This window comes from Myotis daubentonii, chromosome 2 (assembly GCF_963259705.1).
Source record: "Myotis daubentonii chromosome 2, mMyoDau2.1, whole genome shotgun sequence".
NCBI classification, from domain to species: domain Eukaryota; kingdom Metazoa; phylum Chordata; class Mammalia; order Chiroptera; family Vespertilionidae; genus Myotis; species Myotis daubentonii.
This window is the reverse complement of record NC_081841.1, coordinates 183,445,332-183,470,607: the sequence shown is the minus strand read 5'-3', so window position 1 is coordinate 183,470,607 and position 25,276 is coordinate 183,445,332. Positions and strand designations below refer to the sequence as shown.

General features: G+C 40.1%; 1 protein-coding gene across 4 annotated transcripts in view; it reads left to right on the top strand.

Moving 5' to 3' along the window:
* Positions 1–25,276, top strand: part of NALCN (sodium leak channel, non-selective) — a 308,079-nt gene that overhangs the window by 1,964 nt on the left and 280,839 nt on the right. For all 4 annotated transcript variants that reach the window (XM_059685056.1, XM_059685057.1, XM_059685053.1 and 1 more), the window contains exons 2-3: positions 18,192–18,338; positions 23,463–23,645. In XM_059685056.1, the coding sequence (XP_059541039.1) occupies positions 18,231–18,338; positions 23,463–23,645 (291 nt within the window). In that variant the 5' untranslated portion in view covers positions 18,192–18,230. The remainder of the gene's footprint in view (positions 1–18,191; positions 18,339–23,462; positions 23,646–25,276) is intronic.

Here is a 25,276-nt window from a genome sequence, read left to right as displayed (position 1 = left end):
TAATTTCAGAATCTTCATGGTGATGTAAAATTATCCCAGGGGAAAATAATCACATGGATTTAGAATTTTGGAAGAAAAAAAAATTACACATACCCACAGCACTATATTCTAATTGTAAGCCAGGCACCAGGCCAGGAGCCAGGGATTCAGTGAGGAAATAAATGAACCCACACCCTAAGAATCTGTCAGGAAAGACAAATCTCTAATTAAGTGGATAGACAGTGAGGTGTCCTGTTTTCTAGTTTTGATTTGGAAGCTATGACATTCAGTTTAAAGAAATTATGAATTGTTCCTCCAAAATGGTATCAAAATTTTAGAGTTTGACTATCATGTTATATGATTCTTACCTATCTCAAGGACTTGTGCAAGAAGTTTTTGCACCTTCAAAACTCTGTGCAAACATTTAATATTTAATTTATCCTTTAAATTTTAAAATAGCTGGACATGATAGAAATGACAGAAATGGTCAAAAGCAGAGAATAAACACCCATTGTCCTTGCCAAGCTAACCAAAGGATTGTAATAATTGTGTATTTGCTCTATCCTTTTAAAGACTGCATACTTTGTGTAGTTGTAGTAATGGTATTGTACAATTTTTATACTGGTTTTTCCATTTAATATTTATCATAAGCATTTTTCATGTTTCTATAGGATTTTATTACTTAGAAAATTGTAAAGGCTATCTAAGAAGACTATCCCCCATGAATACAGCCTCACTTATGTAACCATACTTCTGTCATTGGAGAGTTACTGTTTCTAGTTTTTCATCATTATGAATGTCTTGATAGATTGTTAGAGTATAGGGATTTATTTCTAGTGAATGTTGTATTTTTCATGGTATATTCAAAACATTGTTATTTCTGGAATATGGATTGTTTAGATTATGGATATATAAATTATTACATATATATCATACACATACATTATGGATATGTGCATATCTTCAAGTTGGTTTCTTAAATATTTATGAATAAGATGTTTTCTGAGATAGATACGCTTTTTTTATTTGTGGATCACTTTCCCTCTTTTACAGGAATAAAAGGAGATAAAATAATAGCTTAGTTTAGACTAAAGAGCTTTGCGTTATATAAAGACTTGCCCTTTAACGAATTCATATATAATCCATATTGATAAAATGTACCTCTTAGAGTAAAATCAAAATAGGAATGCTATAAAAGTAGTAAGCTGGAAAAAAAAGTAAATGCTAGGTTTTTTTTAGGAAAAAGGAGTTTTGAGCTCCAGAGTATAATTATGCTTTGTTGCTTTTCTACTCAGACTTCAAATAAATGATCAAAGCAATTTATATAGTGAGAAACTTGTACCCCACAGGTACAGGGAGAAGAACTCTGTTCGCTCCCAGGCTATAGACTACAAGGCATTTCTCATAGATTCAGTACAGATGGAACTGGACTAATAAAACTAATGGTAAAACTAAGGTTCAGGTCACAAGTCTCTTTCTAAGAGAGTTGTACAAAAAATAAGGAACTTAGCTCCCTGCAGAACTGCTTGGGGTGAAGGGGTGAAGATGGAAGTTGGGAACATTCTGTAGCTAAGACAGAATTACTTGACTTCTGAAGCAATTTTTCTATAAGAACTCAGGGCAAGTGAAGCCACACAAAATGGAAAATGCTCAGATGACAGGAACTGAATCCAAGAGTCCAGAGATGGGGCAGGAATGGGGTTCTGGGGAGGGAACCCAGGAGAATCAGAAGGTGAAAGGTTGGAACACTGCAGCCAAGAGAATCTCTGATGTGGAGCTTAAGAGTTAGACATCTTCAATTATGCAAAGGAAAGAAATGAAAAGAGCACTGTGTTTGGGGCGAGGATGATGAGTATGGAAGACAGCCAACAGAAACACACAAATGCTCTTCCTGACAGGGAGATCAGAGCAAACAGAACACAAGTGTTCTAAGTGACACGCAATAATTATTTTCTTTTAGATGAAGATGATCTCATCCAAATATGCTGATGATTAGTTATCATGGACCAGGATAAATTAGTAAAAAGTGGTCAACATACAGATATAAACTGTTGAACACTTTGAATTTGAAAGAAAAATTTTAAAGGAAAATATCCTATTGGTATTCTAGTAAAAAAAAAAAAATTGCCTATTCCCAAAAGGAAAACTTAGACTGGCTTGATATATCCTCTCCAAAATGAAATATCAACAAGCAGAAAAATAATATCCTGAAAATGTACAATTCTGAAATATACTAGAACAGTTCTTTTATGATACTAATATTGGTCAAAAGGGGAATATAAAAAAGGTGAAGAAAAACCTAATAAGCAAGTGCTACCAAAAAAAAAAAAAAAAGTAAAGTAGAAGTATGTAAATATCAGAACAATTGTTCCAAAAGTAATTAAATGAAAATTTTTAAGTAATAGGAGTTACTATCTTTAAGAAAATTATATTTACAAGCCTCTTCTATATACTAATTTTCATAGCCTTATAATATGTACTGCTGAAAGTATTCTTGTGTGTATTTATTGGAAGACATGGCCCATAGATGCAGTGTTTCTGAGAAGGGTTCTATGACCTAAGTTGGGATAAGGAATCATTTCAGCTTAGGAAGTAAATAACAAAATAGAAGTAGAGAGGAAAAGAGAGAAGATAGAAATGTGAATGGATTCACTAAAAATTAGGAAAACTTAAGATCTAGTAGAAAAAATAACTAAGAACCATAGCACTGTGATCTTTAAGGCATGTTAATCTGTAGTTATCTAAAGGATGTATTAGCCTGTCAAAAAGTAAGAATGAAGTCGAGAATAGGAGAAAAATAAGAATGGGAGTCAGTAAAGGAAGGTATTGGAGAAATCAGGGATGAAATTCTGAGGATGAGTTAACTGGAATCAGACAGACTCCAGTGATGGAAATGGAGAGGTAGACAGTAGAGATTTATCAATAGAACAAATGCTAACAGATCTTGGTGACCAAACCAAAAAATGAATGGGAATGATGAGTAAAGAATAAATCCAGGACTTTAAGCTTGGGTGTTTGTGGCATTATAGTTTTTATTTTGTTATGCCTAGATAAAACAACTAATTACATCTTTATCATTCAGTTAGCTGTAAATCTTTTGCTTCATTATTTAAAAAATTATTCTCTTTTAATATTTTTATGAAATTTATAGATCAGTTTCATGTATTACTTCTGGAGCAGAGGAAGGATCAATAATACTTCTTATTGTTGAAAGTACAAATTCTGGGAGCCTGTATCAGACAAGATACAAGACAAGATACAAGAGATGGTTGAAAATACTATTGAATATATTACAAAATTTGTCTGAGGATAAAAAATATCATAGATACTAAGTGAAATAAGTCAGTCAGAGAAAGACAAGTATCACATGATCTCACTCATATGTGGAATCTAAGTAACAAAATAAACTGATGAAAGGAGTGGGACCAGAGACATGGAGGCATAAAACTGAGTGCAGAATCCCGGAGGGAAGGCGGTGGTGGGGGTGGGGGTTGGGGATGGGGGTGTAGAGTTAGGGGTGGGAGGGATGTGTGTGGGGGGGCAGTAATCAACCAAGGACCTTGTATGCATATATGCATGGTCCATGGACATAGACAATGGGGTGGTGAGGGCCTGGGGTGGGGGTGGGATGGGCTGGAGGGGGTCAATGAGGGGAAAAGGGGGGATAAATGTAATACTTCCAACAATAAAGAATTGTTTAAAAAATATCATAAATAATGTAAAACTGGGATAGGCATTTTTCAAGCATGGAAACTTGCTTAACTATTTCTCCCAAGAGCTGAAGAGATTAAGATAAGCATTGTAAATAAGGAATTTAAATTTTCAGCTATAGAGCTTGATGGATTTAGAAACACCTTTCATTAAATTATTCTTTCTATATCCCTAAATTCAATGTATATCAATATATATGGAGTAAAAAGATATTAAACTCTGGAGAACCTAAAAACAAACTTTCTCTCCTGGCCAGCATGGCTCAGTGGTTGAGTGTTGAGCTATGAATTAGGAGGTTGCAGTTCGATTTCTGGTCAGGGCACATGCCCAGGTTGTGGGCTCCATCCCCAGTGTGAGGTGTTCAGGAAGCAGACAATCAATGATTCTCTCTCATCTTGATGTTTCTATCTCCCTCTCCCTCTCCCTCTCCCTTCCTCTCTGAAATGAATAAAAATACAGTGGGGCCTTGACTTATGAGTTTAATTCGTTCTGAGACCGAGCTCGTTAAGGAGCTTGTTAACTCAAATTACTCTATCAACTCAATGCAAAAAATCGGCCGAGAGACAGCTGGTATCTCAAAAAACTCGTTAGTCGGGACACTCGTAAGTCAAGGCCCCACTGAATACTTAAAAATTAAAAATAAAAAGAAATAAAACCAACTTTCTACTTTTTAGTAAACAAAATATTAAAACATTTAAAAAACTGACTCAACCCTGACCGGTTTGGCTCAGTGGATAGAGCGCCGGCCTTCGGACTCAAGGGTCCCAGGTTCGATTCCAGTCAAGGGCATGTACCTTGGCTGCAGGCACATCCCCAGTGGGGGGCGTGCAAGAGGCAGCTGATCGATGTTTCTCTCTCATCGATGTTTCTGACTCTATCCTTCTCCCTTCCTCTCTGTAAAAAATCAATAAAATATATTTAAAATAAAAAACTAAAAACCTGACTCAGTTGAACTAGGCAATTTGCTTTTGCTTCCCTTCTTTCAATAAATGAATAGCTATATAAAGGTATATTCTAAACTAGAAAATTATAGTAGAACTAGTGGCCCAGTGCACGAAATTCGTGCGGGGGTGGGGGGTTGCCCTCAGCCCGGCCTTCACCCTCTCCAATCTGGGACCCCTTGGGGGATGTCCAACTGCTAAACCGGCAGTCGGACATCCCTCTCACAATCCGGGACTACTGGCTCCCAACCGCTCGCCTGCCTGCCTGCCTGATTGCCCCTAACCACTTCTGCCTGCCAGCCTGATTGATTCCTAACTGCTCCCCTGCCAGCCCGATTGCCCCCAACTGCCCTCCCCTGCTGTCCCAGTCACCCCCAACTGCCCGCCCCTGCTGGCCTTATGGCCCCAAACTGCCCTCCTCTGCTTGCCTGATGGCCGCTAACCATCTCTGCCTTGGCCCCCACCACTATGGCTGGGGTGACCAAGGAAGCCAAGCCTCCAGCCACTCTCGGGCCGGCTCCGTGGCTCTGGCCGGCGCTGCCATCTTTGTCACGTCAATTTGCATATTCCCTCCTTATTGGCTGTGGGTGCTGCCATTTTTATAGCGAAGTGATGGTTAATTTGCATATTACTCTTTTATTAGGATATTTAAGAAAAAATAAATATCTTAGTAATATTATAAGACAAAAATTTATTCTTGTATATAAAATATATTCCATATATTTTAGAAAATTCTGAAGTTTTCTGAAGAAAAGTTAAAAATAGAATATACTGTGCATACATAGTTATACATCAACATTTTTGTCTCAGATTTCTATTTTGCTGTTTTGCTTATAACAAGTCTATCTATTTTCCCTCCTCTGCCTCGCAACCAATCTTGATTATGCATGGTAAACTCTATAGGTATTAAAATGCTCTCCTGAGCATCTGGACCAGTGATCTTATCACTAGTTGGGACCACTGCTGGGAAGGTGTGTAAGAATCACCCAGGGAGTGTTTTAAAAAAAATACCATTTCCCATGCTCTACCATGGGAGGTTCTGATTTAGTATGTCAGAGGTGAAGGATGAGTGTGGTTGAAAATGTTTAAAAACCCTTGGGTGATTCAATGTTAAGCAGTCTTTGGAAACAACTATTTTTTTTTTTAATATTATGCACTCTGTTCTACACATTTATTTTTAAAGTACAGTTGACATTCAATATATTAGTCTCAGGTTTACAATATAGTGGTTAGACATTTATACGACTTCTGAAGTGATCCCCCCCACCCCCGCACCATATATAATTACTACAATATTACTGACTACATTTCCTGTACTGTACTTTACAGCCTCATGACTATTTTTTAAAAAGTATGCTTTTATTTATTTGAGAGAGAGAGAAAGGGAGAGGAAGAAAGGGAGAAACATCTGTGACAGAGAAACATCATTTGTCTGCCTCCTGCATGCCCCCTACTGGGGATTGAGCCCACAACCTGGGCATGTGCCATGACTGGGAATCCAACCAGTGATCTCTTGATGCATGGAACAACTCTCAACCAAATGAGGCACACCGGCCAGGGCCCTGTGACTAATTTGTAACTGCCAATTTGTACTTTTTAATTCCTTCACCTTTTTCACCTAGCCCCCCAATCCTCCTCCCACCTAGCAACCATCAGTTTGTTCTCTGTATCTACAAGTCTGTTTCCATTTTGTTTATTTTGTTAGATTCCACATATAAGTGAAATCATGTGGTATTTGTCTTTGTCTTACTTATTTCGCTTAGCATAATACTATCTAGGTCATGGAAACTACTATTTTAAACCACTTGCCTTCTGTGGCCAAACTTTATGGATTCATATTACAAAATTAAACAACCACACATACACAGAAAATTGATAACTCCTTTCAATTTTCCATACAATTTAAGTACAGTGTGGAAAAGTTTTGAAAACCATTATTTTAAACCATTCACCTTGCCGAAACCGGTTTGGCTCAGTGGATAGAGCGTCGGCCTGCGGGCTGAAAGGTCCCAGGTTCGATTCCGGTCAAGGGCATGTACCTGGGTTGCGGGCACATCCCCAGTGGGAAGTGTGCAGGAGGCAGCTGGTCGATGTTTCTCTCTCATCGATGTTTCTAACTCTCTATCTCTCTCCTTTCCTCTCTGTAAAAACTCAATAAAATATATAAAACAAAAACAAACAAACAAAAAAAACCCATTCACCTTCTTTGTCCAACCTTTGCAAACTTACTACAAGATGAACTAACCACAATAAAAATAGATGATCTCCTTTTTTGATTTTCATAATCTTTAAATGATAGTAGCCATTTATCAAAATAAAATGTCTTTCACTGCACTATTGGATGATGAGAATCATCAAAGGCTCTGCCTTTGGGTGGGAGAGCCTTTTGGGGACTACTCTGAGATTAGGAACCTTGACCTTACAAAATCATATGATCAACCTGTGGTAATTTTTAACTCTGACATTTTTCTTTAAAAATTTTTTAAACCTACACTGTACCCAGAATAACTCACAACATTATAAATGCATAATATCCTTTTAAAAGTGGAAGACAAGGACTTGTTAAATGGATTTACTGAATTTTCTGAGTAAAGACTGGAGAGAGGCTGCTCAGCCTACATGTGCAAACTGATCGCTTCAATCTGTAATCAATGCTACAGTAATTTAGGTGACACAAATACAGCTTCATTCCCTCTCCTACTGCTTGGATGCTTTAGTTTGGCATGCAGGGTGCAACAACAAACAGATGGCGGGCCATCATAGTGTATCCTGAATTCCTTTAGCAAATCCAATAATTTTTAAAGGTCAAAGAAAATTCAATTTTCACAGTTAAAAATAAAAAAGAAACAGAACAGAATCCTTGGCGAAGTAATGACACTGTTTTAAGGTATTTGTAAAAAGAACTGGAAAAAAAAATAATGGGCTTCTTTTTTGGGGATTTAGTAAGTAGACTCAATATAAAAAGCAGAGAACTATTTTCTGTTTTTAATCAGTGTGTTGACAAAAGGAAAAGGGAAAAGAAGAGCCTGTGTTTGGAGATGGGCTTTTGAAATGTTTGGCTTCCTTTGTTCAGTAGCCCATCTTGGGTGGCCCTTGAAGACCTGCTGAGGCTGGACCATGCATATAACACTGTTTTTGCAGGGCTACATCCTGATTTAGTAAGGGCCAAGACATAGATGAAGCACCCAGATGAAAAGTGCATTTGGAGGCAGAGCAAGGCCAGGGAGATGGTTGCTGTGACCCTAGGTGTCAAAATTTCAGCGGAGTCTTAGTTCTCCTGCTAAAGTGGTCTGTTCTGCTACATCACTGGGCAGATATGGAACCTGGGTGGTTTTAAGAGAGTAAACAACTCAGCTGCCTGCCTGTCTCCAAGCAGAAGCCTGATTAGAAAGAAGGAAAGATGCATTTAGCCTCTGAGAGTTCATGAACAGAGGGGAGTGAGGAGAGGCTTGCTTGGGAGTGGCTTGAAAGGACTGGCATTGGCCCTGACTGGTTTGGCTCAGTGGATAGAGCTTCGGCCTGTGGACTGAAGGGTCCCGGGTTCGATTCCAGTCAGGGGCATGTACCTTGGTTGCGGGCACATCCCCAGTGGGGGGTGTGCAGGAGGCAGCTGGTCGATGTTTCTCTCTCATCGATGTTTCTAACTATCCCTCTCCCTTCCTCTCTGTAAAAAATCAATAAAATATATATATATATTTTAAAAAGGACTGTAATTGTAGTTCTAGGGGTAGCCATGATGTAACTTAATTTCACTGTTTAGATTTGGGAGAGGCAAGAATTGGAGACTGCTTGCCATTGATCTCTGGGAAAGAAGACTCTATTCATAAAGGCATGGAAAGGTCAGATTGAAAGACATGGCCAACCCTGGCTGGTGTGGCTCAGTTGGTTGAGCATCATCCCAAGCACTGAGAGGTCACTGCTTTGATTCCCAGTCAAGGCACATGCCGGGGTTGTGGGCTTGATCCTCAGTAGGGGGAATGCGAGAGGTAGCAGATTGATGTTACTCTCATTGATCTATCTCTCTCTTCCTCTCTCTTGTTCTCTCTCTAAAACATCAATAATTTTATATATGTATGTATATGGTGATTCTTTAAAAAAAAGGAAAGACAGCTGAATACCTAGGGCGTAAAGATCAGAAATTGACCTCAGGCAGGGCACCTACCTTCTCTAAACCTCAGTTTTATCTGTGAAATAGGAATAATAGAAAACCAGTCCCACTGCAGATGGCAAAAAAGTACATGAGATAATTCACTCAAACATCAGTCTCACACATCATAAACCCTCAGCAAATGTTAGATATGATTTGTTTAAACTTAACAATCATTTTCATATTTTACTCGTTTCAAAGAATTACAAATGAACTTTGTCATTTTTGCACAGCATTTTAATTTTACAAAAGTTCTTGAGGTTCAAAAGTAAGAATCAAATTCTCCACACCATCTCTCCTTTCCTCCCCTATCTCTGTTCTCCCAACAAAACATACTCACTGGGTTCTAAGCTTGCTGTTAGCTCATGTGGATCTGGGCAAGGTTGCCTCAGACTTTTAATCTGTACAATGGGAATAATACTAAAAAAATTCAGAGATGTATTAAGGCCTTGGAATAGAGCCTGAAACAGAGCCAGCTTTCAATAAACATGTGTTATCATCTTGCAATTGAAAAATATATATAATGTTTAAGCTTGATTCTCTTCTAAAATTCTATACAGTAGTTGATGGACCATCACCCTACCCTAAGAATAGATAAAATGCATAACATTAGGAACAGCTTCAAGAGTGTGATAAATTCTATCACTGGAAGTCTTTTGGGTTTAATCTATTGCAAACTTTCAGACAGTCCAGAAATCCTTTTTGCAAACTCCATGATGTATAGTCATTCTCTCTGAGAATATCCAGAAAAGAGCTTACCACCTCTCCAGATAGCCCAGCGTGTTACTGGAAACTTTGAGATTAAACAGGGTTTTTTGTTGTTGTTGTTGCATAAATAGCTACCACTTACTAGATTCTATTGATAACGTCCATTTAGTCGGGATTCAAAATCACCCCATTGATTATGTTCTGAACTTGGATTATTAGTATGGCAGGGTTTCTCTCAAGAAATCCCTTCTTCCTGCTTTAGTACATTCTCTGCAAAAACACAATTTTTTACCCATGTGTCATAGTGGAATTATTTTCTAGTTTTCACATTCTCAGCATAGTCAGTCAAGAATTTCTGAGACTAAGCCCTAGCTGGTTTGGCTCAGTGGGTAGAGTGTCAGCCTGTGGATCCTGGGTTTGATTCTGGTCAGGGGCGTGTACCTCAGTTGCAAGCAGTTTCCCAGCCTGGCCCCTGGTCAGGCACGTGCAGGAGGCAACCAGTTGATGTATTCCTCTCAAATCAATATTTCTCTCTGTCTTTCCCTCTCTCTTCCACTCTCTCTAAAAATCAATGGAAAAATAACCTCAGGTGAGGATAAAAAAGAAAAAAAAGAGAAAAAGACTTTCTGAGACTAAAACTAACTCTAGGAAACTAAGAAATCTGTCATATTTAAGAAATAAAGACAACTTTCTATTTACTTGTTAATAAGGTCATCAGATTGGAGTTAAATGCCTTTTTCTCAGTTTTTCCCCCCTAAAATTCAGAGGAAAGGCAATAAAAGCATAATAGAATATTTTTAGGACTCACCCTCAAGGAAAAAGGCTGGATGAATGAATAATGACTTCAAAAACCTGAAAGTGACATTTAAATAGATTTGATGTGAAGTTTGATCATTTCTTGCCAAAAAAGAAAAAAAGAAGAAAAAGAAAAAATAGACACATTTTTACAAATGTGTGGCTGGAAAAACTACAAATGAATCACATAGTAAAAATCCAGATTTTAGAGATAAAAAATGTACTATTTTCACAACAATAATTGATGCCAAAAGAATTTCTAATCACCAGGTTGAATAAGAATATGGTGAAAAAGTTTTCTTTTTATTATTTGTCTATTTTATAATATAATGAAATTTTAATTTAATAGTTCCGTACACCACTTGTCTTGGTTCATGTCCTCTCTCATCTCTATGTCTAAGTTTCCTCATCTGTGAAACAGTTCTAAGAATTGAGTTACATGATGTATGACATTCTTAAAATAGGCCTGGCACAAGATGAGCTCTCAGTAAACATTTTTAAAAATTTTATCTTTATTGTTGAAAGTATTATAGATGTCCCTTTTGTGTGTTTTCCTATTGACCCCCTGTACCCTGCACCCACTCCTCCCAGGCCTTCACCACACTATTGTCTATGTCCATGGGCTATGCATATCTATATATATAAAAGCCTAAGCGACCGGCTGACTGGCTGGTAGCTATGATGCACAATGACCACCAGGGGGCAGATGCTCAATGCAGGAGCTGCCGAGTGACAGCAACTTTGCAGAGTGCCCTCGCGCACTTCAGGACCTCCCGGGGGATGTCGGACTGCTGGTTTCGGCCCAATCCCCGCAGGCCAGGCTGAGGGACCCCACCTGGTGGAAGGACCCTGCTCACTCCACAGATGCCCTTCGAGCCCTGGCGCTACCCCAGGTGCGGCCGGCTGGGGAGGGACCATGGGAAGTTGGCTCCAGGGCATGTCCGGCCCGTCTCGCCCAGTCCTGCCCCTCCAGCCACCTTCTAATTAATTTCCTTTCAATGTGCACAAATCCGTGCACCAGGCCTCTAGTATGTGTATAAGTTCCCTGGTTAATCTCTCCCCACCCACCCCCACCCCCACCTTCCCTCTGAAGTTGGTCAGTCTGTTCCATGCTTCTATGTCTCTGGATCTATTTTTTTCATTAGATTTCACATATGAGTGAGATCAGGTGATACTTACCTTTCTCTAACTGGCTTGTTTCACTTAGCATAATATGCTCCAGGTCCCTCCATGCTGTTTCAAATGGTAAGAGATCCTTCTTTTATACAGCCGAGTAGTATTCCATTGTATAAATGTACCACAGCTTTTTTATCTATTCATTTGCTGATGGGCACTTGGGTTGTTTCCAAATCTTAGCTATTGTAAGTTGTGCTGCTGCTATGAACAGGGGTGCATATATTTTTTTCTGATTGGTGTTTCAGATTTCTTAAACATTTTTGTTGGACAAATCTGTTTTTACATGGCAGTCAACAGAATTTGGGAGGATATCAACTGATGAGCTCACTATTTTACCATGGTAAATAATTTATTTTACAAAATCATTTCATCCCCTTTTTGTGAGATTTGTAGTAGGTCTCTCTCTCTCTCTCTCTCTCTCTCTCTCTCTCTCTCTTTCTCTCTGTGTTTGAGGATTATTTTTTTTATAAAATAATTGGTTTAGTAAATATTTATTCAATTTTAGAACAGATTCTGTACTGTATTTAATACTTTCCCTTAAATGATTTTGATTATTAACATCAAAGGCAACTAATGGGTACCACTAAATGGGAGACACTGGGGTTGCTGGAGTCCAGCATGGGCTGTAGGGGCTGAGAAGTGAGCTCATGGAAGGAGGTGCAGAGTGCTGAGAGAGTGTGGGACGTGGTTTTCAGTGCCCTTACCAGGGAACCAAGGTGATCTGGGCTTGAAGAATGATGGGAGTTTTAACCATTCAAGATGGAGTGAGAGTTTTCATTCTTTTTAGATAAAGGCTTAAAAGTGAAGTTGCTGGGCTGTGTAATAGTTCTGTGTTGTTTTTTTAAATTTATTTTTATTGTTGAAAGTATTACTGGTGTCCCCATTTTCCCCCATTGAACCCCTCCACCCCACTCCTGCCCCTCCAGGCTTCACCTCCCTATTGTCTGTGTTCATTGGTTATGCATATAAACTCTTTGGTTAATCTCTTTCCTTCCCCCTTCTCCCTTCCCCCTTTCCCCTTTCCTCTGAGATTCTTCAGTCTGTTCCTTGCTTCCTTATCTCTGGATCTATTGTTTCTCTCTCTCTCTCCCCCTCCCTTCCTTCCACTCTCTCTAAAAATCAATGCAAAAAAATACCCTTGGTTGAGGATTAACAAAAAAAAATTAAAACTTGATAGTTCTATTTTTAACTTTTTGAGGGGCCCCAATGTTGTTTTCCATAGTGGCTGTACCCTTTTACTGGTAAAGGCCTCAGTTTGTACACATAAGTGACCAGAAGAATAGTGGTTGATTTTGGTGTGTTGTCAATTGTAGTGACACCTAATGCTTAAAAATAAATCACTGACTTATGTATTCTTTGGGGGCTTTTTAGCATCAAATAGATGCTGTGAGTCTACTAGAGAGGTATGTTTCTCTTGTTTACACTTTTATCCCCAAACTTTAAATCTTTCAGTTAAACAAATCACACACACAAACATAACACTTCATGAGTTAAGTAAGGGACTAGGAAGGTCTGATGTGGGGCTGGCAGCAGACAACAAAGAGGGCACTGCTGGAAGAAGGAGCAGAAGTGGCTGAGAAAGGTTGCAGGATGGTGGGTAATGGTATGTTTCACCAATTCAAGTAGAGCATGTGGGTACAGGTGTGAAAGGAAGTGCAAGTAAACTCAGTGGGACTGTGTCCTTGAAACACCAGGTTAGGTAAAGCAGGCAATTTGTAAGTTCTACAGATGCCTTTGCTGTTCCATGCTGTGTACCCAGCATATAGCCCAGTGTCTGATACCATTCGGATGCGTGTATTTTCTGTGTGAATGAATGAGAAAGAGAGGATCAGCTGAGGTTTTTCTGGAGAGACCCTATCAGTGTGCTGGGAAGTTGATTTCTGATATGAAGGACAGGATATATTTAAATGGTTGATATCTGTGGCAGTCCAGATCTGAGGTCCCGTGGCTTAGAAAGGGCTCTAGCAATGGAGATAAAGTGAAAGGGGCCTTGTATACCAATGGAATGAGGAACGACAAAAGAAATCACCTGTGAAAACCTGTGAAAAGAATATCCATGCAGTCCTTCTGCAGATGTGGGACCTGCACGTGGGTCCTGAAAAGCTCAGGGCAGTGGGATCTGGAAATTGAGACTGATATCAAGTTGGCCTGTTGATTTTTAAGTGATGATGGTGGTGGTATGGCCTATATCTAAGGGAGAAGCAGCATAGATACATGATTCAGTAATAGTAGCTGGACACCAACAGATGGTGGTGGAAATTGTAAGAGCAGATGCTCATTTCAGAGGTTGAGTATAGAGAACAGACACATGGGACAGTAAGTAAGGGACATGCTGTAAACCATAATTTAGAAGACAGAAGATTCAAAACAGTTTCATGCAAACCCGAGAGGCTTACAAGGAGAAGAAATGACCTATAGTGTTGCAACACCTCACAGTAAAAGAAAACTGAATTTATTAGCTTTAATTTGGTCAAGAGAGAGCTGGAATGACCTAAGGAAAGTATATAGCTATCAAAGGATATAAAGCTGGATGTTAACCACTTAAAATAAAACAAATGAACCGAAGTAACTCTTCTGTCTGAGCAAAAGATTTATCAACGAATATATTGTAACTGTGTGGCCTCCTCATACTATTGAATATTTAAATACCAACTACTTTTAAAAAGTGTGACACATCTACTGGAAGCCTTATATTTTTGAATTTAATACAGTGCTTTATAAAAGACACTTCTGCAAACAGAAAAAAATATTAGGTTATAAATACATAATGGTGATAAGGCTAAGATACACAGAAGCAATTTCCTATCAAAATAATAAGCTTACCTAGGATACTTAAATATGCCTGGTGTTCTTTATCAGGGGAATAACAGGTTTGCTGCACTCAGATATATTGATTCAACATAAATAAATGTGAAAAACAATATTTATGTATGTAAAGGAAAATTATTACAATCTATTGCCTCAAATTAATCTTGGAGTCTTTATATGTCTGTAACTGGAATTTATTTTGCTACTTGCATGCTTTACATAATATTTAATATTATTAAATTGGTCAAAATGTCAGTGATTCAGGAGCTAGTTGTTGAGTTTTAATATATGCAGAGTTTGGACAGATAGTTCAGATAGTTTTCTTGGGCAGTTTGAGTTGGTGGCACTTTTTCAGTAGGTAAAATGAGGTGAAAGTGGATGACAACTAATGTCACTCATTATAGTTACATTATTTTGGTGGGCCAAATAATAGCCAACATGGAGATTTAAAAAAAAAAAAGAATTCTGGATAAACAAATCTGTAAACACTTGTTTTGCTTTGGATGAGGTATCTACACTAATAAAAGAGAAACATGGTAATTGGCGTACGACCGCTACCCTTTTCATTGGCTAATCAGCGAGATATGCAAATTAACTGTCAGCCAAGATGGCGGCCGGCAGCCAGGCAGCTTGAAGCGAACATGAGGCTTGCTTGCCTCAGTGATGGAGGAAACCAATGTTCCCCGCCTGTGGCTACAGGCCTCTGAGCCTGCAGTTTAAGAAACAATGTAACAAATACCTCTGGACTTCAGCCAGCAGATTCGCAACATTGTAAGCAAAGGCCAGAAACCTACTTTCAGCCGCGGAGGCCTAAGAGCTGGAGCCAAGCCTCAAAGCTAAAGCTGGCCAAGAATAAAAAAAGAAAAAGAAAAAAAAGGAGCAGTTGGGAGCTTCAATCACCCCCAGCCTGAAAACAGCCCTCAGCCCCTCACCCAGACTGGCCAGGCACCCCAGTGGGGACCCCCACCCTGAAGGGGGTGTGACCAGCTGCAAACAGCCATCATCCCCTCACCCAGGCTGGCCAGGCACCCCAGTGGGGACCCGCACCCTGATCCAGGACACCCTTCAGGGCAAACCAGCCGGCCCCACCCATGCACCAGGCCTCTATCCTATATAGTAAAAGGGTAATATGCCTCCCAGCACTGGGATCAGTGGAGCCATGAGGCCTCCCCGCACCGGGATCAGCGTGAAAGGGGGCAGCGCCCAAACCCCCTGATCGCCCTGCAGCTCTGTGTGTGACAGGGGGCAGCGCCCTAACCCGCTTATCAGCCCTGCTCTGTGCCTGATAGGGGGGAGCTCCCCAACCCCCCCCCCACGGGCCCTGCTCTGTGTGTCATGGGGTAGAGCCATAACCTCCCCATCGGCCCTGCCCTGAGTGTAAGAGTGGCTGTGCCCCAACCCCCTGATGGGCCCTGCTCTGTGTGTGACAGGGGCAGCTCCCCAACCCCCTGATTGGCCCTGTTCTGTGCGTGACAGGGTACAGAGCCCCAACACCCCTGACGGGCCCTGCTCTGTGAGTGACAGGGGGTGGCGCCGCAACCTCCCCATCGACCCTGCCTTGAGTGTGACAGGGGACGGTGCCCCAACCCCCCAATCGGCCCTACCCTGATCGTGACTGAGGGTGGCATCAACCTCCCAATCTCCTTGCTCTGTGCATGACAGGGGGCGGCACACCAACTCCCCAATTGGCCCTGCTCTGAGCCCGACCAGGGGCTGCACCTAGGGATTGGGCCTGCCCTCTGCCACCCGGGAGCAGGCCTAAGCCAGCAGGGCGTTATCTCCTGAGGGGTCCCAGACTGCGAGAGGGCACAGGCCGGGCTGAGGGACCCTCTCCCTCCCCCCCGAGTGCACAAATGTTTGTGCACCGGGCCTCTGGTTTATAATAAAATGCATGGCATTCATACGCGAAGGTGTCACATTTATGAATAAAATATTTTTTCAGATGCAATTTAGGGCCAAGTCATAAGAACAGTAAATGGCCATTCATAAGTCTCCACTGACTCCTTGAAAGTGATATTAAAGCTAATAGTTAGGTCTATAAAATTTTCTTTTGAACAACACTGTGAAGCCACTCTTTACCTTATCCCCTGCATTGTATAATCTTGAAGGATTTCTAAAAGATTCTCGATTCAGTTTTGGGTACAGAAGAGACTGTCATTCAAGAAGCATCTTAAATTGTGGCCGCCAGATGTTCCCCCCACAGTCAGTCAGAGAACAAGCATAATTTGAATATTTTGCATACATTTGCATATTGATGTCAAGTGTCCCTAACTCCAATTATGTAAAATAAAATTAATTAGTGCAGCATACTGCAAAGTTCATATTTAAACCCAATATTCAGGACAAGACAAACTGGAAATACCTAGCATATCTTAAAGCAAATTAGTTTGGTTTCTTCTGCGAATAGGAGGGTTAGGCACATATACCTACCTACCTAGGTGCATCACGGAGAACATAGATATAGAGGTAGGTGCTCAAACATAGGGACTCAGATTCAACACCCATTTGTCCTGAGCTTTTGTGTTCTCCTTCCCAGTAAAAATTGCAGTTGCAACACTATAAACACATTGTTTCCATCTTCTGCTCCCTCCGGGATTGAGCGGCACTCATTGTCCTTGGTTTTGGTTCTTTCTCTAGCTTCACTGCAGCAGCAGACGAAAGAGCCAGTGCACCTGCCTGGGGTTAACACTACTGCATTTTCTTGACATGGCATCTTCACCACTGTGAGCTGCCTGGGGGGCCTAATCCCTCCCTTATCTTTTGGAAATTCTCCTAATCAGTGCTCACCATCAGTGTGGTCAAGGATAAACACCTTAGGTTTTGTAACCAAATAGAGCTTCTTTTAAATTTCAAGTTTGCCTAGGTGGCCTTGGTCAAGTTATTAGCTGCCCCAAGACTGGAGTTTCTAGTGCTTTCATAAAAAGACTAGATGTTTTCTTTCTTCCATTAGTTGTAAAGAATAAGTAAAATACCATTGCAAAGTGCCCCAAACATAGTATATATCCAAAATACATTTACTCCTCTTCTTCCTCTAAGATTCAATCCAGGTGTTAATCAAATAAGAAATCTCTCTGTGGATACACAGGGTCATCAGGCACCACCTGCCTTTTCAACATCTCTTGCACTTACTCGCTTTGTGTCCTGAAAGCAGGATGTACGGTAGGCCTCCGTTCAGTGGCTGCTGGATGGAGGGTGGTAGCAACGGCTAAAGGGAGGTGACATATAGCAAGATGTAGATGACACAGAATAGTGGAGATTTATGTGCAAGCAAGCATCTCATCTCCCTCTTCAATGTAATCTGGGTTTACTTCAGAGTAGCTGAAAGAATTGATATAATACAATTCATAAAAGAAAAAAAATAACTCCATTTACAGTAATTTCTGCCCCATGCTCTCTGGCTCACATCCATTATGGCAAGGACACAACCAGAAGATCAACTTGGGGCTGTCATTGGAAACAGATGTCTGTGAGTGTCCCATCAAATTAACCCGAGGGAAAATCCTGGGAACATCTGCATATTTCATCTGCATTGGTCAGCTGTGCTCTGGCAAGACTACCTTTAAGTGGAGGCAGCTTTAGGTGTATGAACATAGACCTCGAAAAATTTCCTACTAATGTGTGTACTCTTAGGGGGAAAGCTATTTCACTCCAGTTCATCTAGACCAGTGGTCTCTAAACTGGCATGCAAACTGTTTAAGAAGTACACAAGATGATCTATTGGGTCGCGAGAAAAAAAAGTATCAAGCTTTTATTCATATTGATTTTTATCGCATTCTTTTAAAATTTCTGTTTGCATATGTTTATTATGTACAGTATAATGGAATGAGTGTGTGATCAATATATGACTGGGCATCCATGAGGCACTTGTCTTTTTAGTGATCAGGGTAAAGATGGTTTAGGTCACTAACAGAACTCTCTTCCCCCAGACTGCCGTTTTGTGCTCCCTCACCAGAGCTAACTCCAGCATGCTCAAAAGGAAACAGAGCTCCAGGGTGGAGGCCCAGCCGGTGACTGACTTTGGTCCTGATGAATCTTTGTCAGACAACGCTGACATACTCTGGATTAACAAGCCAGTAAGTGTCTTCTTTGAAGTATGGAGTAGCACATGCTGATTTAAAGGAAATTTGATTCATATATTCAGAGATCATGTACCCTGTGGCTTTGAAATGTGTGTTTGAGCTGCAGTTGACTATGGATGAGTCTAGGAGCCTGGAAGTTAAGAACAAATGAGATGAAATAACGAGGTTCCTCTCTGAGTTACTCACATAGGAAGGTATGTGAGTACCTCTCCTCTCTTCCTCTGTGCGTGCTGTCCTGTCCTCACTGTCACCAGGTGTAGAGATAATACCACTTCGCAGGCTGATCCAAAGCTGACGTCCCACATGAGTGACCTCTTCTACCAAGCTTTCATTACTTATAGTTCTCAACGTGCATGAATCTGTGAGGAGATAATCAAATGTTTGGAATTACAGGTCTCCTTCTGAGCTGCAAGTTTTGAGTAAAAGTAAAGGTTAATTAGATAGTGCATAGTATCTCTGAATAACTTTGTCACCTTCTCTGTCTAATTAAGCTGGTGGGAACTTGAGGGGGAGATCTGTATCATTGTGTATTAGCCAGGCGCACAGCCAGAGTTATGGTGGAATGGCATATCCATGGGTCTTGGAAGCTGAGCTCTACAAGCCAGGATAGGATCAGCTTCATTATTTGTCAGAAATTATGCTGGGCTCAGAAGATGCAAAAATGGAAACAACACAGTTCTGATTCACTACGTTGCAGTCTGATATGCATAGCATATATGTTACCTATATACAATACACATTTATACTTACATACCAATATAAACTAGGATAAGTGGAAGCTGAAGTAAGGAAGTAAACTTACTCTCAATACTTGTCTGTTCCTTGAACATGATCAAGATCATCTGCCATGGTCTTCCTGACCTTTCTAGTCTTTCTTCATCTAACTCACCCTCCAGACCTCTTCCCCAGCCTCCTCACATTTCCTCCCATGTTTTCATTTATGTTCACATAACCCATCTGCTTTATGATCATTGAAACATCATTATTATCCACATTGCAAATAAAATGCTTTAATTTATATTCAAGGCTCTGTATATTCTGCCTCTAACTTGTCCAGCAACTGCCCTTTCCTAGATCGATACCCTGTCCACTTGAGCCACATCAGTGACTTCCTGCAATCTCACAGTTTCCCTCCCAGAGGCCCTTTCCTTGCAACTCTGGTGAGTCAAGCCCCCCTCATTAACGAAGTCTGTTTCAGATGTCACCTGTGCCCCATCCACTCTGAAAAGTTCCTCATTTGACCTGCACCACAGACAGAATGAACTTCTTTCTTTTCAACTAATTTTATATTTGTACTGGTGGCCCGTTGCACGAAGATTCGCGCTATAGGCCTTCCTTCCTCTGGCTGCCGGCACCGGTTTTCCTCCGGCACCCGGGACCCAGGCCTTTGGTCTCCACTCCGGCTGCTCCTAGCCCCTCCTTTTTTCTCCCCAGCTCCTCGAGTAGAGCCCAGGGCAGACTGGAAGCCTGGGTTGCCTCCGGTGACCCAGGTCCCCAGCCACTCCTTGAGCGGAGCCCAGGGCCGGCGGGAAGCTTGGCTTCCTCCATCTCTGGGAGCAACCCAAGCTTCCTGTTCATTCCAGTTCCATGGCTGCCGCCATCTTCAGTCTTCAGTCTTCAGTCTTTGCTCCGTGCCTGCTTATGCAAATCAACTGCCATCTTTGTTGGGTTAATTTGCATAGTTGCTCTGATTGGCTGGTGGGTGTAGCAGAGTGGCAGAGTGATGGAGTGATGGTTAATTTGCATGTTTCTCTTTTATTAGTGTAGATATAAGTATACATTTATATTGAATACTAGAGGCCCGGTGCACAAAAATGTGTGCACTCAGGGGGCGGGGGGGGGGGTCCCTCAGCTCAGCCTGTGCCCTCTCTCAGTCTGGGTGAGGGGCTGAGGGCCGTTTTCAGGCTGGCGGGTGACTGAAGCTCCCAACCGCTCATTTTTTTCCTTTTTTTTTTTTTTTTTTATTCTGGGCCAGCTTTAGCTCTGGCTCCAGCTCTGAGGTCTCTGCTGCTGAAAGCAGGTATCTGATTTGTTTGTGTTCTATAATCGAAACTCTGTATCAACTCCAACTCTGAGATCCCGGCTCGCTGAAAGCAAGTTTCTGGGGTTTTGTTTAGCTTCTATATTTATAACTATGTTTCAAACTGCCAGCTCAGGCGGGGAACGTTGGCAAGCAAGTCTCATTCATATTCGCTTTAAGCTGCCTGGCTGCCGGCCGCCATCTTGGCTGGCAGTTAATTTGCATATCTCGCTGATTAGCCAATGGGAAGGGTAGTGTTCGTATGCCAATTACCATGTTTCTCTTTTATTAGATAGGATAAATAAAATATATATGTTATGCACATCAGACTGCAAAGTAGTGATGAGTCAGAACCTTCTTATTTCCATTTATTGTCCTCTGCATAATTTCTGACACACAGTAAGTCTTCCATTCATGTTGAAATAATTGAACAGAATAGAGAATAGAGTCCACCACATACAGAGCTTTCTGAGAACTTCTAACAAAGGTAGTATTATAGATGTAGCCTTGGAAACACTAACTAAAATAATTAATACTTAACTAGAATTCATACTTTACATTTGAAACAGATTTGTTGTGGAGGAACCCTTCTTTTCGAGCTCTTTTGTGTAATTAGATCTTTTGTGTTGGAGCTAAATTCACACACTGATGTTTACTGAAGCAGTTCCTAATTGCATGGAAAGTACATCAATCAGCAGTGACTTATATGGTATGACATTAGTGGCATTACATCTTCATGCCAATATTATAACTGTCAGATTAATATTAAAACCCACCCACCAGCCTACAAGTGTCTGAATCTTTTCAAAGTTCTGACAGTCTTTTCTATTTTTTCATCTTAGGTGCTTGCCAGCTTGCATAGATGCAGGGCCTACCTACTACACAAAGCAGCTTTTGTTCAAGGGGAATATAATATTAAAAGATTAACAAATAACATTTAAATTATATTGAAGAATTGTCTACTAATTAATTAAATAGTAATACTAACTGGGCTTGGCATAAAGGTACAACCAATATGTTTTATCTCAGGTATTATTTTTATAATAAAATAGTGTATGTGAGTAATTGTATGTCCTACACATATGCACAGGTATACACACACAAACACACATGCATACACACATTTATCTTAATTAATTAATTAATAAACTTATTTATTAAATTTATTGGGGTACAGGTTTCAAGTATACAACTCAGTAAAACATCATCTGCACACTGTATCTCCTCAAGCAAACTCTCTGTCCCCATCCCCCTCTCTGCCTACCTCCACCTAGCCCCACCCCACTTTCCCTCTGCCTATCACCACACTCTTCTCTGTGTTTATGTGTTATATACTTACCGCTTTTTGCTTAACCTTTTACCTTCTTTGATCCAGTCTCCCAGCCCCCTCTCCTCTGACAGCTGTCAGTCTGTTTCCTGTATGCATGCCTATGTTTCTATTTTGTTAGTTTATTTTTTTCATTAGATATTATATAAAAGCAAGATAATATGGTGTTTGTCTTTCTCTGACTGACTTATTTCACTTAGCATAATAATCTCTAGGTCCATTCATGCTGTTGCAAAAGATAAGATTTCCTTTTTTAATGCTGCATAGTATTCCATGGTGTAAATGTACCACAGCTGTTTTATCTGCTCATCTACTGATGGGCACTTGGGCTGTTTCCAGATATTGGTTATTGTAAATAGCACTGCGTGTACATAGGGGTACATATATTCTTTTGAATTGGTGTTTTGGGTTCCTTCAGATAAATTCCCAGAAGTGGGGTCGCTGGGGAAAAGCCAGTTCCATTCTTAATTTTTTGGGGAAACTCCATATGGTTTTCCACAGTGGCTGTACCAGTCTGCATTCCTACCAACAATGAATGAAGATTCTTTTTTCTCCACATCCTCAACAGCACTTGTTGTTTGTTAATTTATTGATGATAGCCATTCTGACAGGTGTGAGGTGATACATCATTATGGTTTTAATTTGCATCTATCAGATGATTAGTGACATTGAGCATTTGTTCATGTCTATTGGCCATCTCTATGTTCCCTTTGGAGAAGTGCCTATTCAGGTCCTTTGCCCATTTTTAATCGGATTATTTGTCTTCCTGGTGTTGAGTTGTATAAGTACTTTAAATATTTTGGATATTAACCCCTTATGAGATGTATTATTGGCAAATATGTTTTCCCATACAGTAGGTTCCCTTCTCATTTTATTGATAGTTTCTTTTGATGTGCAGAAGCCTTTTAGTTTGATGTAGTCCAATTTGTTTGTTTTTTCCTTTGTTTCCCTTGCCTAAGGAGACATATCGGAACAAATATTGCTATGCGAAATGTCTGAGATGTTACTGCCTATGTTTTCTTCTCATATTTTTATGGTTTCCACACATTTACCTTTTTAATTCCTACTTCTCTATGTTGGGTTTAAGGAAAATCGTCAAACAGCATATACACTGCTAGAATGAATTGCACAGAAACTTATTTTTTTTTTTGGAATTTTGGAAAAGATAAGTTGGCTAAATTTGTATAATTTTCCTAAATTATATTATCTTTTGAAAGTGTAGGCTGATATCAGATTTTAAAATATATTTTTAAGAATTTTACATCTAAGATACATATGGAAAGAAAACCCTATACATGGGCAGAGTTATGCATCATTTCATTTTAAAAAGCATTTGTGATTTGTGCTAGATACCAATAAACATAATATGGTCTCTATTCTATGTTTTAAACATTAAAAAGTTTAAAAGTAACAGTACATCAAGTTTCCATATGAATAAGTTACTAACATTTTAATTGAATCACAATCACCCTGTATTGAGGCCTGAGCAATGTCACAGCTAGATTTTGGCTCTTATTAATGCATGACCCCAGAAAGGTTTCTTAATCTTCCTGAGTCTTAGTGTATTGATGTGAAAATTAGGCTGATTGGAGAATTAAGTTATGTAAAATATGTGAGATATTTTATATGCACTTAACAGACATTGGTTTCCATTTTCATACTGGTGAAATATTTCAATCTCAATGTTATGTTTTCCAAATGCTGTGGTTCATAATGCAAGTTTAAGATACCATTTTATGATGCCAAATAATAACTTTGGACTATTTTGCAGTGGGTTCACTCTTTGCTGCGCATCTGTGCCATCATCAGCGTCATCTCTGTCTGTATGAACACACCCATGACGTTCGAACACTATCCTCCTCTTCAGTATGTGACCTTTACTCTGGATACTTTATTGATGTTTCTCTACACAGCAGAGATGATTGCCAAAATGCACATCCGGGGGATTGTCAAGGTGAGCCTTCCCCTGTTACTTAAGCTAAAAATCAAAATGCATTGAAAATCTAAATCAGTATATTAATTTCAGTAAAGCGAAACATCTCTTTATTTCATCTATATTGAAGTCTTTTAAAATAGGTTTTCACTCTATAGATTGATAAAAATATGATGCATAAGAATATTTAAAAAGTGAAATAAATTGTGTAAGGCACAAAGTCTTGGAATATCTGGGAAGGAGCTAGGTGGCCTTTCCACCAGCTCTGTGAAGGCCCAGTAGGGTCTATAATGCCACCTATGAGTGACTGAGCCCAAAACAAGGCACCTATTAATTTATGAATGCTGAATAATGTTATGTGATAAATATTACAGACTGATAACATTAATAATGATGTCATTAACTTGAAGCATTTTGAAGATATAAAGGGGTATAAAGAAAGGACTTGAAATGGAAAGGAATTCCAGGACTATAGAAAAATATGTAGCATGAAATCGTCACTAATGGGAAACAAAAAATAAGTAAATAAAAGAAAAAGCAAAGGAAGGGCCTAGCTGGTTGAGTATTGACCTATGAAACAGGAGGTTATGGCTCAATTCCCAGTCAGGGTACTTGTCTGGGTTGCAGGTTCGATCCCCAGTAGAGGGTATGCAGAAGGCAGACAATCAGTGATTCTTTTTCATCATGGATGTTTCTATCTCTCTCTTCCCCTGCCTTTCTCTCTGAAATCAATAAAAAATGTATTTTTAAAAAATAGAAAAGAAAAGAAATTTATTTCATGGGATATCTCTTCCTTCTGTAATATTAACCTTCATAGAGGTTAAATAAGTGGATGGCACTGTCTCATACGTATTTCACACTGTAAAATAGGATGCACCTGATAGAAGAGATGAAGGACAGGAGTGAGGTGGGAAGCTCATTTACAGATGCATTTATTAACCACCCCAGTGCCTCTGTCAAAGAGTTTGTTACTGCCTGACTTTCCTCCTTTTATTTTATTGTCATAGTGGGCTTTACAGAAATAAATGAAAAAGAGCCCTAAGTACTTTGGAGTTTGTATCAGTTTCCTAGTTTGTAGTAATTAATGACCACAACCTCAGTGGCTTGAAACAATAGAAATGTATTGTCTCACAGTTCTGGAGGCCACAGTTCAAAACAAGGTGTCAGTAGGCCTTGATCTCTCTGAAGGTTCTAGGAAAAAGCCTTTCTTTACCTCTTCCTAGCTTTTGGTGATTCCTGGTAATTCTTGGAATTCCTTAGCTTATCAATGCATCATTCCAATCTCAACTCCTGTCTTCACATGGCCTTCTTTTTGTGTGCCTCTGTGGGCCTTCTCTTATTTTAAGGACACCAGTAATTGGATTTAGGGCCCCCACTAATCTAGTATGACTTCCTCTTAACTAGTTACATCTTCAAAATACCTTATCCTATATAATAAAAGACTAATATACAAATCGACTGAATGATGGAACGACTGGTTGCTATGATGCACACTGACCACCAGGGGGCAGACGCTCCCACAGGGGGAGCGCTGCTCAGCCAGAAGCCCTGAGACAGGCTCACAGCTGGCGAGCTCAGTGGCGGTGGCGGGAGCCTCTCCTGCTTCCACAGCAGTGCTAAGGATGTCCGACTGCTGGCTTAGGCCTGCTCCC